Below are 18,223 nucleotides of genomic sequence, written 5' to 3'. Positions count from 1 at the left end.
GATGCATATAAAATGGATGACAAAATTTCAAAAAGGCAGATTTAAAACCAATTAGGAGAAGTGAGATAGAGATCACCAGCTTCCAGGATGATAACTCAGTGCAATTAAACATTATGCTTACCTTGAAGCTTTTGAGAAGCCAAGCCAAAATGAAAAGTACATCAGGTCATATAGTTTTTATCATTCAATAAAGCAAGGACATATATTTGACAGGAGATACATTTTTCTGTTTCCGAATTTTAGGAGAAATGGCATAATGGAGAATGGCTGATAATTGCTTACAGAAGATAGGAAAATTTATTAAATAAATATAAAATTTTATAACATTCCCATGAGATACCATGGCTATATTGTTTAATTATAATGTGAATTAAGCATTATAATACAGAATAGTGATTATATTAAATAATAGTATTTTTTTTGAACATGTATTTTTTTCTGGCTTTTCATGCAAAAGTATCTTACTGAGTCTTTAGGGTGGTCTTGTGTGAGAGACTTTATCAACTGAATTTATCAAAGCAAGGAAATCAAGGATTAGATGTAGAGCCTAGAGCCACACAAAGTGACAGATTGCAGGTTATAACTTGTCCTAATGACTTCAACTTTGGTGCTTTTTTTTTTTTTCTGCACGCCATGTTACATGAATATTGGTGAAAGAATGTAGAACAGTTGTTCTCAACTAAGGGTGATTTGCAGGGTCTCTCTGAAGAGATTTTTAATTGTTAAAACTTCATGGTGGTTATCACTGTCAACTAGTGGGCAAAGGCCAAAAGACCCATTAAACATCTCATAATGCATAGGATGTACACAACAAAGAATTATGTGACCTTAAAGTTCAATAGTACCAAGATTAAGAAGCCCTACTCTAAGGGATGGCCAATTATATTTGTCTTTAGACTATTTCATTCACTATCATATAACTCAAGCAAATTTTGGCAACTGCTGAAATGCATTCAATTTAGCCTTGAGTTCTTTGGCTTAACATGGTAGTTTTTTTTGCTAAAGATTTAAAGAAATTTTCATTATGTTTCACAGCCAGATAATATAGGTTGAAAGCTAATATTTATCAAAAAAATGAAACAGTTTGTAATATCATGCAAGGTAGGTCATTGGTTCTCTCTTGAGGTATTATGAATGCTTGTAGGCAGGGCCAATATCTGTTTCTAAATTATAAACTTTGAATCTATTTAAATTTTGGATTAGTATACACCATAGAATCTGTGCCATGAAGCTAGGAGTGGTAAGAAAAAAAAATCTTTAAATAATGAGTTTCCAATTTTTTTTTTGACCATAAAAGAATTATAGGATTTTCCTAAATAGACTTATGTCCTGGAAGGTTGATTGGACCGAGCTATCTCTGTGACATAATTTGAGTAAAGTGGCCTGTGGAGTGATTTGGATTTTAATGACTTTGATGCTCAGATGTATTTTCTGTAATAATTAACTAACAGGACAGTGCATTACATCATCAGACTCCTCATTTTCTTATAAGCATGGCTTTCCAGCTACTTTTCTCTTGATCTTTCACTTTTTATGTTTATCTCACCAAGCAGTCACCATCTAGATTGGTCATGTGTTAATTTTATAGGCTTCCTCTAAGACAAATGGGCAGAGTGACAGTGTCCTTGGTCCATGGCATAGCTCTTACCATATGCAGTGAACTTTTTAAAGTCTCTGAGAGGCAGGCCTGTGAATATTCAAAGTTTGGAACATTGATTTATGTAGTTGTAGAGTTTTCTGAAATTTTGTGCTTGGTTACCAATATACAAGAAGGCTAGAGCAGCCAATGGTATAATTTAAAAGCCTGAGAATTAGAGACCCAGTTGTAGAAATTCCAGTCTGAGCCTGGAAGCCTGAAAATGAGGAGTTCTGAATATGGGAGAATATTGATGTCCCAGTTCAAGTAGAAAGGATATTCAACCTTTTGCTTATTGTTCTTTTCAGGACGTCTTCAATGGATTGGATGAATCCTACCAACATTGGGGAAAGATACATGCTTTACTCAGTTCTTCAATCTAAATGCTAATCTCTTCAGCTAACACACTCAAACATTCTGAAATAAGGCGTAACTAGCTACCTGGATCGCCCTTTGGCCAGCCAAATAGACACATAAAATTAGACCAAACCCATTCTGTGCACCAATGATTTCCTCAGCTACAGCTAGTCATCTTTTTCTTTGTATTGGTCCCTCTGTCATTTTTTTTTTTTTACTCAAAACTGAAAGGGGAGCCAGATGAAGTATTTAAGGCTTATAATCCCAGGATGCAGGAGGAGGCTGAAGAAGGGGCTTATCACAAGTTCAAAGGCCAATGTTGACTACATATCAAGGTCCTGGTCAGCCTGGGGTACAGAATGAGACTCTGTTTCAACAAAACAGACCAAGCAGCCAAAGAAGCAGGAGACTTCAACCTGATCATCCTTTTAATTTTTTTACACTACCTAAATTTCTGTCATTTTTGCTTTTTATAGTTGATGATTAGTAGATATCTCTAGAGAAAAAGTTTTAACCACTGACATTTGACAAGCTGAGTTTGGTGTTAGATGTGCTGCACTTGTTGTGTTCTGTTTTGTTTTGTCATCCGTGTGACCTTGTGCAAGTTATTTAACTTCTATAAAACTCTGTCGTTTTATGTATAAATAAGAATATTATTAGCATCTTTTCTTTATACAGCCAATACGACTTAAAAAGTTAATGTTGATCTTTTAAAACAGTATCTCATGAACAGTAATTTTTCATAAAACATTAACTATTTCTCTTTGACTTTAATTATATAAGAACGGGAAAAAAACCAAAATTGTGATATTCTTTAGAAATGTTTTTTGATTTTGATCTCCAGCCACCTTGCCTGCGGTGAAGCACTAAAAATAAGCAAATGAACATATTAGCTGTATCAGCATCCAATATTGAGAACCTCTTTTTATTGTTAAATTCTATTATCTTCTAACAGAAATGTCTCTTCTTCATATTTCTACCGTTTTGGACAATGTAGCCACTGCTGGCCTCCTTACAGAGCTGACATCATCCTGGCTAGGAAAGATTCTAGAAGTCAGATCTATCGAAGTTGTAAATTAACATACTTTCTTCAACCCAGCAGCTCCACCTTCAAGGACCTAGAGGGCAACAGCCTGAAGGATAGTGGGCATGAGGAGAGTGACCAGACTGACAGTGAGCATGATGTCCAGAGGAGCCTGTACTGCGATACTGCTGTGAATGATGTTCTGAACACCAGTGTGACCTCCATGGGATCTCAGATGCCTGACCATGGTAAGGGCTGGACAATTTTAAGTTGAAACTATATGCTCCAAAGGATCCAGAGTCTTTCTAGACTCACTGTACTACTGTATTGCCTTGTGTGTGTTATTAGTTTGTTCACATGTTAGCAGCATCTAGAGAGTTTTGAGATGTATAACTTCTATTGGGGTAAGTCTACCTCCTGGTATAAGGTTGGGGCATTTTATAAGTGGACTGCATCCACATTCTCTTTAATAATAACTGCACTGAGCACATAGGAAGTAAGCAGATGCTTTCTCACCAGGAATAAATGACTGTTTATGCTGTAGTGCATGGATTCAGCTGATCAATTAAATTGCATAGAACATAGCTCCAATGAGACTAAAGAGGTGGGGTTTCTTTCTCTATTAGTCTGATTAACTTACCCTAGAGACTGTTCTCTGCTCACAGATCATATAGTCTTTCCTGGTGATACAAAGTGCTAGACTTTCCGTTTTGCCTCCAGGGTTGCTATTCTAAAGCCACGGAGCTACTGCAGAAGTCTATGTCATTGGTTACAGGGGAGGCAATACAAACCCTTCTGTTAATGTGAAATGAGTCTCAAAGCACATGTGAGGAGCCACATCCTCATGTATGAAGAGAATCTATTTTTATGAACCCATATACAAGTAATTTTGGGAAGATGTGCTCTTTAAAACTGTGCTAGGCAGAAACCAGGGTATTAAAACACTAGCAGAGTTTAGCTGAGGCAGATTGTTCATATGGACTTGGGCACAAATGTCATTTTCAATATTTTACTGATGTAAACATGGTATGCAACCAGCCTGTCTTTTCCAATTAAGAAGTATGAATTCAATTTGGTGTTTAGGCTCAGTGAAGCTTCAGAATGCTTGGCTATGTCTTGAGAAAAGCTAGTCTCATGCTCAGCTGGAAGCCCTACTGCTAAAAGTCTTAAAGATGAGAAAACAAAATATGGTGATTACGTGCTGGTCTTCAGCTGTCTCATTTCACTGTAAACATCATTAAACTCTTTTGTTTTGGTTTTCTAAATGAATCCAAAAAATGCCTGATTCATAAAACAAAATGTTTTTCATGGAAAAAAATTAGCCAGTATAAATTCTATTAAATTGTCTAATCCATTCCCTTCTCAGGGGATTCAAGTGTCAAAGTCTATAATATAGAGAGGTCACTTCCAATTGTACCCTGCTTCTTTCCTTAATTGTCAAGTGGTGACATCTGCAGAGATAATATACTTTCTGGGAAACCTTACTATATGACTGAGGATGAAAAATTAAACATTTATATAGCTGAAACAGAGGCAATTTAATTCTCAGAGGATGCAGGCAGATATGTATCATTTCCTACTCATGTGTATCTCAAAGAAAGGCTTTCTTCATTTAGATCAGAAAGGTTTTCTCTTAGATGCTCTCTAAAATGAAATTACTTCAGGAAAGAAAATCACCATAATTGATTCTCACTTTATGCCTGGCTAGACCAACATCTGTTTTAATTTTTTGTCACATTTCTCTGGAAAACAGTATCAGTGGGTAGCAGCTAGATGTTCTGAGTGTTTTTTTACAAATGGGTTGCCTTATGTACTGTGTAGACTGAATAGCAAGAGTATGTGACAGTATCCAAAGACTCTCTTACATAAAAATTGATGATTTCACACACATTTCTGCACATAGACACATTTTTCTTTGTGATACCATTTTGGCAACATCTTTTTCTGTGTGTCTATTTGATTTCAAGCCTATAATTTCACGTTTTTCTATTTTCCAGCAATGGTTAAACTCTGAACCAACACTTGAGCTGGTTCTTTTTAGTGACAAAAGAAATTGTACTCTTGTTTAAATCTCGGTCATTACCTTGTGATATCCAGCAACTTATGATGATTTTATGATAATACATAGCTGTGTATTCTAAACCAATCCCAGGCTTTCTAAAAGAATTGTGTCACCTGCTAACTTGGGTTGGTTGTTAGTACTCAAAATAACAAAAAAGAAAAAAAAACCCACCAAACCCAAACCAAAACCAAATAAATTAAAAAACAGAAAAGAAAAAAAAAACCCAACTGATTCCAACCATTTACATTTTATAGTATTTATTATCTCAAAACTGGATTCATGTAAATGTATCTTATTTTATGCTAAGGCTCACTAGTTGAAACGTACTCACTAGGAGAATTTATCATACAATTCTGGTCTTGAACTCTTTAGACAAAACTCTGACTCTGATACTTCTTTTTGTTTGTGAGAGCCATTGCAACAACATACCAAATACAACCAACAAAGGGGAAAGAAAGTCTTATACCACTGGGGAGTTTGCCTCATCTTGGATGCCATAACTGTGGGTTTTACTTATGACATTTCTACTTTCAACATTAGCATTACCTCTCTGTACACGTGGGAGCATGTATTTCATGGGAAATCCCAGGAATGTCAAACTGAAAAGGATTTCTATGTAGCCATTATTTTTTCTCCTTGAACTGGCAGAAATGGCTTGTTATATGATATCATTGTACTGTCAGTATTTAAGATGGTACAGATTATATTTGGTCCACTCCTTTGGAGAGACACTGGAGCCCTAGGCTTCATTGAACTTCCTTAAGTACCTTCAGTATTTGTTTTTATAACTTTACTACAGCATGTGAATGCTCAGAGTGAATGACTAGGGAATGCCCGATATCTTAGTTTTCAGTAGCTTTTCTATGAGAGTCCTCCGAGGCAGAGAAACTCTAGAATTACTTACTGTTAAAGTGAGGGAAGGAGACTACTTAAAAGACTTTCAAATTGAAAGGACAAAACCAGGATGTTTAGTCACTGGAGAGTTTGGATTGTGTTTTGATTACTTCACAAGAACATATTTGTGATCTGGGTCAGAATGCCAACAAAGGGATGAAGAGAGTCTCTGCTTTCTACATCACTCTAAACCATGCCATCTCTCTTAACAAGTTTGAAACCAGGTCAGTAGGTGGGTGAACTTGTTGAGCTTAATTTCCTGGTTGCCACAGAACTCCAGCTTTATTTGCCATCCATCATGCCCATAAAGTACTATGGTTTATGTGGATTTGTCCCCCATCCTGGGGATCTTGTGACTTCCTGGAAAGGAAGATGTTCTTTAACCTAAGCTTTCTCTTGACACATGATACTGCTTAGAATATTATCTCTCAATTTGTCTTAAAGCACCTTGAGAACAAGTGTTACCACACTTGGCAAGCTTCTTTTTTGACTTGGCTCCTGGAGTGATTTGATGCTGAGCTTGGATATCACAATTACATCTCTTAACCAATGCATTCCGTATCTGATTTTGTTCAGTAAGTTTATCATTTTCCTGAGAAGATAAGAATATTGACTTCTTTAATGCCTAAACTGATTTTGTTGCATAATTGAGGATATTAGCAGATTGAATCTCTCCCTAGCCAGTTTTTCTCTGAGATGAGTAGTGATGGCCTTAGTAGATCTCTTGCTTCCCTCTTTCTTTTTTTGCAAGGCCATTTATGGTGATGTGGACATTGCATTATGCTTAAATAGATATGAAACTAAAGTTTATGGGGATCATATCTTAGAACTGCACACTAGTTCCAAGTAATTTGTTTCAAATCACACTCAATTTACTTATGATTTTAATTATTGATTATAAATTCATCTACTGAAAAGATGACTGTAATTGCTCTAATATGTACCTAATTTGGAGTTCACTACAACACTGTGTTGGTTTTTTCCCCATACTAATTGGTACCAAATAGAAGCAATACACAGAAACTTACAGTGATGTCAATCAGTGATGTTGATCTGCTTTTCACATCCAAGCATACTTAAATGCAAGATAATCATTGCTTCATTTAGGGAAGAAGTTAAGTTCTGCGTTTTGCTTAACTTAACTATTTACAAGGCTCATCACATAAATATTACTTAACATATTTTTGTGTAAAATATGAATCAGAAGAACTTGGTCTACACCTAATGTGACTGCTGCTACACCATTGCCATGAAAATGTCCCATAGTATTCATTCCATAGATAGACTAGTGTCAACCACAAGTATATTAAGATATTTATACTCAACACTCTACCAACAGTGTGGAATTTCATTTCCTCTAGTCTTTTAATGAAATTAGGATTCAATGACTGAACATTTTTCTTTATCTCCTTATCTATCCCCCTGACTTACCTTTCACCTCACTAAATTTTCAAACACTCATTTCAATTAATCTCTTGGCAAAACAGAGAGCTCTCAGTGGAGAATATTTTGTGACATTGCAAAGCAGTATGCTGCTGGGCTCCAGAAACTGTATCTCTGACCAGATGTTCATAGAGTAATTGAAAATTCCATTTTATCAGAATAGCATTTGCTGTCAAAAAGTTTTATCTTTACTTCAACAAAGAGGCTGATTAGATCCCCCTGGACCTGAATTAGCATCTTTGAGGCTAGATATACTCTTTTGCAATTCATGTGGTTATTTCTTTCCTAGTTTTGCTCATATAGAAACTTTTAAAAATATCTTCATCTTCTTACAAATATACACACTGAAATGTTTAATTACTTGAAAATAGAATTATGTTTACAGTGTTGCCCCAGGCAGTATAGTATTTTGATATTAGTATTAAGTAGTCATATGACATACACAAAACACTAATCTTCATTCAAAAGTTTAAATAATATTGCATTTATTATTTATTTTTGTATATGTGTGTGGATGTCTGTGTCTCTGTCTCTCTCTTTCTCTCAGTGTGTGTATGAGAGAGAGAGAGAGAGAGAGAGAGAGAGAGAGAGAGAGTGTTCAATCAGTGACAAACATGTTTATGACAGAGGACAACTTGGGGAAAACTGCTTCTCTTTCTCTACCGTGTGGGTCTTGGAGACTGAACTGTAAAAGCCTATACTAACTGACCCATCTGCCATTCCTCATTCAACAATATTTTTGAGGGCTCATGTGTATGGCTCTAGAAAATGAATGTGTTAACTCTGATGTTACTGACCTGCTAAAGTACCATGTTTTTACTTTGCCTTATTTAGGGTCTGCTGAGATGACTCAATAATAAAATTACTAATATTATGCCAATACAAAAGACTAAAGAATATATTACTTTATGAAAATATCTCTTGATGTAATTTGCACAACAATATCAGAAAACATTTTAAAACATACTTGTTCTGAGGTTAAGTTTCCTGGTCATCTTTAATTTCACCATAGGATGATAGGTTTCTTACCTTGCTTGTTTATGAATATTCAATGCCTATGTGAACTTTTTATCTGATGCCAAGAAGTATCTATTTTTTCTGTGTTAAAAAGTTATTTTTAACTTTGAAGCTAGGGAGAGAGGTGAGAGGTGGAGCTTATCTTTTTTCAACTACGTTGTTATTTTAGATAATAGGATTTCTATGAGGCATTATTTATATTTTATTAAGATAGTCATTGATTTCAACAGAAAGTTGCCTTAACTAGTAAAATATTGTTGACATTAGCACTTATTCACTTTTTTACACTTTACCATCAGTTTTTCTTCATGTAAGACATTTGGAATAAACCAGCTGATTGTCTTCTTTCAAATAGGAAAAGTACATGTGCTTGTGTGCTTATAATCTATTTGGAAGTTTTAGTTTCATAGACAAGGTCGTTTGCAAATTTACTATTAATACCAGTTAAGATAAAAGATTCATTATTCATCCAGAGAATGCCATGTGCTATCTTGATTAGATTACACTATGAATTTCAATGTTCGTAAGCACTAGAAGATAGAGGAGGGAGCACAATGAACAATTTAGAGTTTGAGTCTGTAGGAGTTTATGAACCAGTAGCATAAATGGTCCAGTATGGAATAGACTGCCATATGATCAGTGAAGAAATCAATTAAGATTATTTGAACTGGAAAGCAAAATGCATTTTAAAAGATACTTTGGTGAAATGGGATCCCACTGGAGAAATAGCAGGAAGCCCAAGACTGTATGCTAGATAAAATTATGCTTTATTTGGGTGATTTGCTAGGTGAATCTTTTCCAGATGTTGCATGCAAAAGTATGTTCTGTAGGCTAGGATGAATAGATATACTGCCTGCCATTAGGGTAACAGGTAAGAGGGAAGTCAAAATGATGTCTTCTTAATTTTTTTCCACTCTTGACTTGTTTCTCCTGTAAAAATATTTAAAGTACTTGAAGTAGCTATGTGCACCAAATAAGTATATAAATAAATCATTTCCTAATAATAAATCATAGCAAAATTTATTTTAAAATACATCTTTGTATATACATACTTTTATCATTTATTAAATATGAAAGAGAATTTGCATATGAATGAATAAGTAAGTGAATTTACTTATTTATTTTTACATAAAAGTTAAATATTAGATGGATATTTTATATTGCAGGATACAGAAACCTAATTTTTTTTAAATTTAGTTTACAAATACCATGATTTTTATAACCATCAGATGAAGAGAACACTGCTTTGTATAAATACACAGCAGAAAAAGCAAAGTATCAGAATCCTTCAGTATCATGTTCTAATCCCAAGCCAGAATTCTTTAATGATTTTTTTTAATGAAACTCAAGTCAGCAACTCAAACATCACATTTTAAAAATAAGGCATTCTAAGACAATATAATTCAAAATATACTAATTTAATATACACTGAGGAATTATGGGGGAAAAATAACAAAAGCCTTTGTTTTGTGTGATTACGTTCTGTTGTTTCCTATGAGAATAGTGTAATACACATGAGATTTTATGCCATTCAATATTCTGACTAAGGTGCTTCAGGTAGTGTTAGTTAGTATTGTGTGGTGCCATGGTATGCACATCGCAAAGTATGCATGTTGTGTTGTAAGAGACAGAGTTGTAATACTATTGCAGGATTCGATATGAGCTGGCACTGCCTGAAACACCTCAGATTCAGCATGCCTCTGATTCAAGTTAATGTGTGGTTGTTGTGTGTCCAGAAATATTTAACCGGTATCATTTTTTTCTACAGTCAGTACATTCAGTTACATGATTCTATATGGGATTGTGACCCACAGCCTAAGAGGCTATTGTATTGACCACTTCACATGCTTCAGATGCACTAAAATAGGATGATCAATATCTTTTTTTGAAACTCTCCTTTTATATAAACTTATTTATGTCTACAATTATAAAAGTATGAACCATTGTAACTCATTAGGACAGAGAAACATGAGTATAAACACAGTGTTTAAATATTTGTATTTTTCTGATTCTTTCTCCTTTAGTACATTTACTATGAAATAAATAGGGGGAATTAAGTATTCTAACAGTTTAAGAAGCAATTTAAAGAATATCAGAATTATACAGCATCTTTTAGTATGTGGCACTTGAAAGATGGCTGTTCTTTTGCCATACCTGTTTTTCAGTCATCAAGAATTAGTTTTTCCCCTGGTATTTTAAATCTCTGTCTTCACCATGTGTCTAGTACACATCAAGCCAGGGAAAGCCTACTTGATACAAGCCACAATGAAAAGGTAAATTTTCTATAAGGAAATATTTTCACTTTTTCTTCATGTAAGACTTCACAGTAAATCTCCAGTTTAGAAAAAAAAAAAAATAACAGCACCAAACACCAAGTCAGACAATGTTTAAGTTGGCCTCTAGGGCAATGAGAAACATGCTTGTTAAGATACTATCCACAGGCTCTTATAGAGATGTTTTCAGAGGTCCTAAATAATCTAGAAGTTGGTCATACATGACCTTCTAAAACTTAAGGTGGGTGGGAATGACAGACACTTTTTTTTTGTAACTTGGAAGAATAGTATCTCAAAAACCAATTATTCTGCTAAGTGAATAGAATATAAAATTGTTCTTCACGGTGAGGGGCCAGGGAGATGACTCAGCAGGCAAGAACACTGTTCAAGCATGGTGGCCTGACTTTAAATCATCAGAACCTATTTAACAATTTGTGTATGATTTCCCAAACCTGTAGCACTGTCAGTAGTGGGAGGTTGCAGAAACTCAGAAAATGGTTGAAGCTTGCTGGCCACCAGTCAAACTCAAGGATTATCTGCAGACCCCATTTCAAGGGAACGAGGCACAGAACACCTGAAATCCTTTTCTTGTCTCTTGTCTCTGTGCTTATGTACACACACATCCCTTCTCATGCATGTGTGCACATACACCCCAAGACAGAGAAATTAAATAAATATAAAAGAAAAAATATTGGCAATTAAATGGTCTCTAGAGTTATCAAGTATATCTTTTGAGGATAGCCACATATGTGTAGGTGACACATTCAAAATGGTACTTCGGGAGAATTAAGGTTTTATGATGAACTCTGGACATCATTTAGAAATAGGCAAGTCAGAGACCTACTGTGTGCCTAGAGGTATGTACAAGCTGGAATGTAGCAGAGGTGACTTGAAAGGCACTGGATCCAGGAGGTGCTAAAGGAGTTTATAAGAAATCTCTGAATTCACACTGCCACATTGAGAGACACTTTGTCTCTTGAGGGTCCCTATAGTCAGAAATAATACTTCTTCTTTGTTATCCTTCACAAGGTTTGGTAACAAACAGGCAGGCTGCTAAATAAAAATAAAATAGACATGATCTAATTGTAAGTTTTCTTGGTTTTAATATAAGTAATACCCACTTCAAAGCAAATGAGACTACTTGGATTCCTGTCTCAACTTAACTGAGAAAATTTCAACATGGTTGAAGTTAGAGCCCTTTACACACATTTATGGGCTCTTAGTCGAACTGGTTAAGCCCTAGTGGCTCTCTGAACCGTGACCTAGAATGTAGTCTCTAAGTCTTGTGGGAGTATAATTGAAATCTGGTTTGACTGAAAGGATAATTTATAATGCTGTTTCTTTTAAGTGAAAATCTGTAAGCATACGTTGCTCTAATTACCTGGGAAAATTTGGTAGCCCTAATTGATTATAGCAAGGCAGCTTCCCAGGCATTAGTTTGCAAATTCTAATTCTGTGCCAGAAATCTACTTTCCAACTTCTCTGATGCCATTCTCTCGATCTCTGTATTTTTCTTCCCTTCAATAGATGTTGGACGACTTGCTTTCCTCTCTGCTCTTCAGTCTGTAACAAATTACCAACCTGTGTGAACAACAGAATCTTCCCATTTTAATACATGGGAAAGAGGGAGAAGGGGAGAGATGTGGGTTCCAAGATATTTAGACTGGTCAAACTGTTCCAAGCCATCACCACCTGCTGTTTTTAATCATTAATGAGGCTGTCAGTTAGCTTTAATCTGGGAGATGAACCAAAAGAATGGTTTTGATTTTAATTTAATTTAAAAATGAGCTTATTGAAACAAAAAGTGCCTCCAGCTTCTAAGAGTCAGGTTGTACCCTGCTGATAAACCAAGGCAAGTTAGCGACAGAAACAGAACTATTATTGATATGCAAAAGTAAATTATTTTAAACTCAGGCAACTTTTGTTATTGCCATGACTAGCCAGAAAATTTAGTTCTTTTAATTCAAGCATTGATTGCATCCCGCAGACAGGCTGCATATAAATATCTGTTCCATTTTTTCTTTCTGGGAGAAAAATTGATGTACAAAACAGTTGAACAGCTGTATTAATGTCAGAATACAAATTGATGACAAAGTCCAGAGTGCAGCACAAAGTACAAATTATTTCTCTGGACTCAATGCTCATCAAACAGTTTGTACATTTCAAAAAGTTGAGTGATTATCTGTGAGTTCTCTATTAAGCCTGAGTTTTGTATACTGGGTGATTTTGCTTAGTGGCAAAATGAGAACTCAGAAATACAATGCCTACGCACTAAGTAGATCTCAGATTCCTATAGCCAGGCCTTTGTCAATGTAGATGGTTTCATTGTACCTGAGTTTTACCAAACACTTTCCGATTTATAATTGACTTAAGCTGAAATTGGATGGACAAGAAACCTTCCTTTGATTGTAGAAAACATTACCATTGGGCCCTAGTTAACTCCAGGGTAGGTGTATCACATCACACTAGTCTGCTAACACAGCAAGTGAGCACTTTCTGAACTCAGCTGCTAATCAATCTATTCAGCTAATGAGTTTAGAAACAACCTGAACTACCAGAGCAGGCCTCAAGAAACCAACACTTCAAAGTCAGCAGCTTTTCTTTATCTTTTGGTGTTTCCTTTGTGATGCCAAGTAGTAACCCTTAAAATTGTCTGTTCAGGCTTTTTCAAAGAAACACAGTTTACTGTAAGGACTGTATTAGTATAGTGCTTCCTATTATGAAGGAAAATGACTGGCCATTTAAGTAAAATTTGAGTGATGATCTGTATTTTTCTGGCAAGTAAAAATGCCAGAAAAGTTCTGTAGTCATATAATTTCCAATGTTTTCCATATTCTGATAGTATGGAAATGGATTGCAATTGTTTCCACCATGTGTACATCTTACATCAACGCATGTATCTGTTGATGGTCCGGTTGCTGTTAGGTGCAGTAAGCCTGCTAGAGCCCGTCTACCTTGTGTTTTGAACTGAATTTTGAGTAAATTTAAAGTTCTGTTTTGCTTCCTGTGTGATAATGAACCAAAGATGAGTGTTGTAGTTTTGGAAGGAGGAAACATCTTTAAACAAGTCCTCCTTAACTCAAAATGATAGGTTAGGTGGTCCCGCCCACTATTGAAAATACTGCATTTCCATAAAGAAGATGGAGGAACAGCATTCTTTAGCCCTGTTAGTTCCCCATTCCGCTCTCTGTTTGGTAAGCCCGATACTTGGAAGTAAGTATATCATTAAAGAAATATCATTGTGAACATTTGAAGTGTGTTGCACAAAAGTGTGTCCTTTTGCTTATCCATCTTTAGCTCCTTTAGTGATTTTTCTTTTGTTTTCCAAATAAAAATTATCTAAAATAAATGATTTACAGATCCTGTGGGACTGAATTTTTAGATGAGGAATTAGCTGTCTCTTAAATGAGATTTACCAAGTTAGACTGTGTCTTACTTAATTTTGAAAAGGTGAGCATCTTCAAGGGCAACAATATTAATCATCATCTAGGATCCTTTCGAGCTCAAAATTCTTTTACCAGAAATTCAGGTATGGAACCAGATATTGAACTTGGAGCATTACTGAGTCTTTCTGGCATCCTAAATTTCCATTGCCACTAAGATAGAAGGTTTGAAACCTTACAGTCTCTTGGGATCATTATGATAAGCAATGCATACTATATTATTTACCCTTTACAACAATTTTAAGTGGTAGACAAGCATAGAATTAAAAACAAAAATTCAAATGGAAGCCATTTGAACTGAGGAGTAAAGTTGGACTCTCAGTAGACTGAGAATTGCACAGAGATTTAGAATGAGGTGATGAGAGAGCAATGACATAAGCTCTACATATCTGTGGTTGAAACTAAGATCAACAAAGATATAATGAGATATAATCAAGTCTTCCTTTAATATGCCTGATGTAAGTAATCCTCATAGGTAAGCCTGAGAATTCTGTGTCTCTTTGGACTACTCTTCTAGATACACAGTGCCCTATAAATATAGGGTGTAGCCATTATGAGTTGGCTCTAATGAAAGAATACAAATAGTTTAATACTAGTCCATAATACTCAAGATCAACATTGTCAGTCTTGCCACACAACATAGGAAAAAAGAATGTAGACTTTGGAATAGGACAAATCTAAGTCCTAGGTTAACCTTTGATAATTGATGACTGTGGACCTCAGTTTAGTCATTCATTTTTTTTCTCATTTGCCAAATGGGAAAAGGACAGAAATTACTTACCAAGTTAGTTATGGGATGATTCACGTTGTCTGTTTTCTGCCAAATAGTAAGTATCCAAAGCATAAACAGTAGATTGAGTCAGTGACCTAGCCTTCCCTTTCTGTTTATCTCAGCATCCCTATTATCCAAAACTCTGTAACTGTGATCCTTTGAACAGAGGGCAAGGCATTGCATTTCATGATGATAGCTCAAATTTCAGGCACCCCACCGGAGGACAGTGAATATAAGTTTTCAAATTTATATTAAGTTGTAAATGAATTTTACTAGATATTGTTTCAAACTGGAGATTAGGGAGAGATGCAAGGAGGATGACTTTCTAGATACTGAACGCAGTCTTAGAGGATGCAAATGCATAGAAAAGGGAGGCCACACAAACTCACAAGTTTGCTCCGAGCTATCAGTGTCCTAAAGAACATTTGATAGTTGATAGTTGATTTAGTCACTGTGAAATGTGTAGATGTTTGAAAGCTCTATTCCCTATCTAGTCATTTTTGTGAATCATCCCTCTTGAGATATAAAGAGATTATAAGATATCCATGAAAAATTTGAAGTGAAGTTTGGGCTAATTTTAAATGAAAATTCAAATAAATAAAAATGCATATATTCTGGAACCCTTGTGAGATAAGCAAATCTCTGTTTGTTTGTTTTTTTCTGATAGTTGTGATTCTACTTAGCCTTCCCTAGGTCAAACAATGCACAGATCAATCCCTAGGATCAGCTGTATTACTCTTGCCTCATTGATTTTAAAAGGCTGATAAGTGGCAGATATCATTGTGACTCTTCTGCTGCTATTGTTGTTCGTACATCATGGTCAGACTTTAAAAAAAAGAAAGAAAAAGAAAATACATTTTTCATTTCTAGTTTTCCTCTAAAAAGTCACCCTACAAATAAAGAATATAAAGAATCCCTTCTGTTCTTCTTCTATTCTAAGAATTCACTGAAAAATGCCCAGCTCCTACCTGAAAGGTCATATCTTCTTGCCATATAAATGAACTCACAGCAGGTCTATGGGGACACTGTCATCTGAGAAAAATGATGGGGGTTTATGTTTCTCTGGATATTTTGCCCCTTTTGTAGTGTAGAATAAGTGAATTTGTTAATGACTGGAAAAAGAAAACCTTCAACCACAGGGTCTTAAAATCTTAGGAGAGAGCCACTCATGTAAATGAAATGATAAATGAAAAAATAATTACCCGTGATTTTCTTAGAGTTGCTTGTCATGTATTGCTTTTAGTTAGGTGACTCACCCTTACTGGTTCTATGTTATTGAATCTAGCTAGCAGGCTGCAGTTTTGCAGCATGAAGTATTTTGGCCTGTGAAGGACCTTATGATGTATTTTCATTTGTCAATATGCAAATGGAAAGGAGGAACAAAAGAGAACCGAGTATAATTAAGGATATGCACAAAGAACTTAAAACGCAGAGGTCAGCACCATGGTTTTTAAACAGGCTGATTCATTGCAAAAATCACGTTCCTTTCATAAATTGACATCCCTAACAAATGTAGCTGAAAGTATATAACTTCTCTGGACCTAAAAGTCTAAATCTATATGCTACATAAAAATATTTAAAATAGCCCCTAAAATAATTTTATAGCACATAACTCAGTGGGAGCAGGGACTTAAAATCTCTTCAGCCTTTGTTTACCATGCCGCCTTGGCTAAGTCAATAGCCTCTCAAACCTTCAGCTTATATGTTTGTAAGGTGGGATGATGAGCAGTATGGCTAGGATCCATAACCATGGTGACCTTTATATGTATCACACCTCTTCTTCGTACACTATAATTGTGAATCAGATTGCTAGGTTGCCTCCCACCTTGTGCTCTTCCCTTTCATGTCCTGTTGGCTGGAGTGCTTTCATCTCAGTGTGATCTCATTTACCAAGGAGGGCACTGGTTGACCTAAGAGTCAGGGGGTTCAGGTTCTTATTACATTCCACAGATTAATAGCTGTGTGGCTACAAACATACTATTTGCCTGCCTGGATTTCACATCTGTATGATACAGAATATTGGTAGAATTTGCCAGGGAGCTAGATGGTGAGAATTGAATGAGATGATAGTGCATGGCAAACATTTAACACAATGCTTACTTTTTAGTAGATATTCAAAACGGAATTGCCAGAATAACCCCGATGAGTCATTCTTATACATTTCTACTTCCCACTTTATAATATGGGCAAAATAGACGTCCTGTGAGTAGCCTTGTTTGACTAGCAGTCTGTGCTGATTTCTTCTTTACCTGATCATTTCTTTCAGCACCTACGTGCATGATTTTTTTTGCCACAATAATTCATGGCTTGCCCATGATTTTCTAATGCAGGAAGAGAGAGGGGTGTTGATAATTGTTAAAGCCCTTACACTGCTGAGCTTTCTTTTATCTGATTTTGGGTTCAGGGCACAACCTTTTCAGATTCCTGAGCGCATAGCCGTTTGCCAGTGGGTCTGTAATGAGTGCCATATTCAAGTTAACAGATGGTATGGTGTGCTTGCTTTGAGGGGTAATTGTTCTTTCATCTTAATTTCCTCCCTTTGGCATTCATTTGTTGGAAGCAGCTCAATGGCAATGTCATAAAGCTTGAGGTAAAAATCAAATTGAAGTAGCAGGTTACTTGTCTATCAAAAAAATATAGTTAAACTAAAAACTACCGAAGGTCTACCAAAGAGGAGGCTTTTAACCCTGGTATTAAGGAGCAAATAAGTCTTAAGGGTACAATGGACTTGTCAGTTCATTCCCTCTTTCCTAGTTGTTAACTGCCTCTGTTTTTCTTAAAGATTAAGACAACCCCTGCTTGCTAGCAGGTCTCACCTCTTACAGTTCATCTATTCTTCTGAAACTAATACTCCAAGCCTTTTCTTCCATGGGCCACTGCTGTTTTAACTGCAGTCTTTTCCTCCCCTCTCCTTTGCACTTTTACCTTGATATTTCTTGTTTAGGTCTTCCTCCGAGCATCCTGTCTACACATTAGCCTTGATCTATATGCTCTTTCCTTTGAAGAACAACTTCATATTCTTTACTTTTATAGGTGACAGAGAGATACAGTCAATGACATTGACATGTTTTGCTCAGTTGTCCTGATTTAGTTCTATCTTTTATCCTTTATTGAACATATTTGTGGCTTTCTTAAAACGATAGAGTTGGCTTCCTTACTACTGTTTCCAGTTTCCCACACAGGGCATAGGTGATCCCAAATGAGCAAGAGTCCATCAATGCATTCTCTAAGCACTACTCAACAATATAAGTCACCTTTCAAGGTTTGTTCCTCAGGGAAGTTCTCATCATGCCATTATTCTA

At 35.7% G+C, this 18,223-nt stretch overlaps 1 protein-coding gene across 2 annotated transcripts in view; it reads left to right on the top strand.

Moving 5' to 3' along the window:
- The window catches only part of Pcdh19 (protocadherin 19), a 100,210-nt gene that overhangs the window by 59,647 nt on the left and 22,340 nt on the right, over positions 1-18,223 (top strand). The window contains exon 5 of one of the 2 annotated variants that reach the window (XM_076918891.1): positions 3,093-3,265. In XM_076918891.1, the coding sequence (XP_076775006.1) occupies positions 3,093-3,265 (173 nt within the window). The remainder of the gene's footprint in view (positions 1-3,092; positions 3,266-18,223) is intronic. The other variant, XM_034484666.2, reaches the window with a different exon arrangement.

Source organism: Arvicanthis niloticus, chromosome X, assembly GCF_011762505.2.
Source record: "Arvicanthis niloticus isolate mArvNil1 chromosome X, mArvNil1.pat.X, whole genome shotgun sequence".
Lineage (NCBI taxonomy): Eukaryota > Metazoa > Chordata > Mammalia > Rodentia > Muridae > Arvicanthis > Arvicanthis niloticus.
The sequence above is the reverse complement of the archived record's forward strand: the minus strand, read 5'-3'. Positions and strand labels throughout refer to the sequence as shown.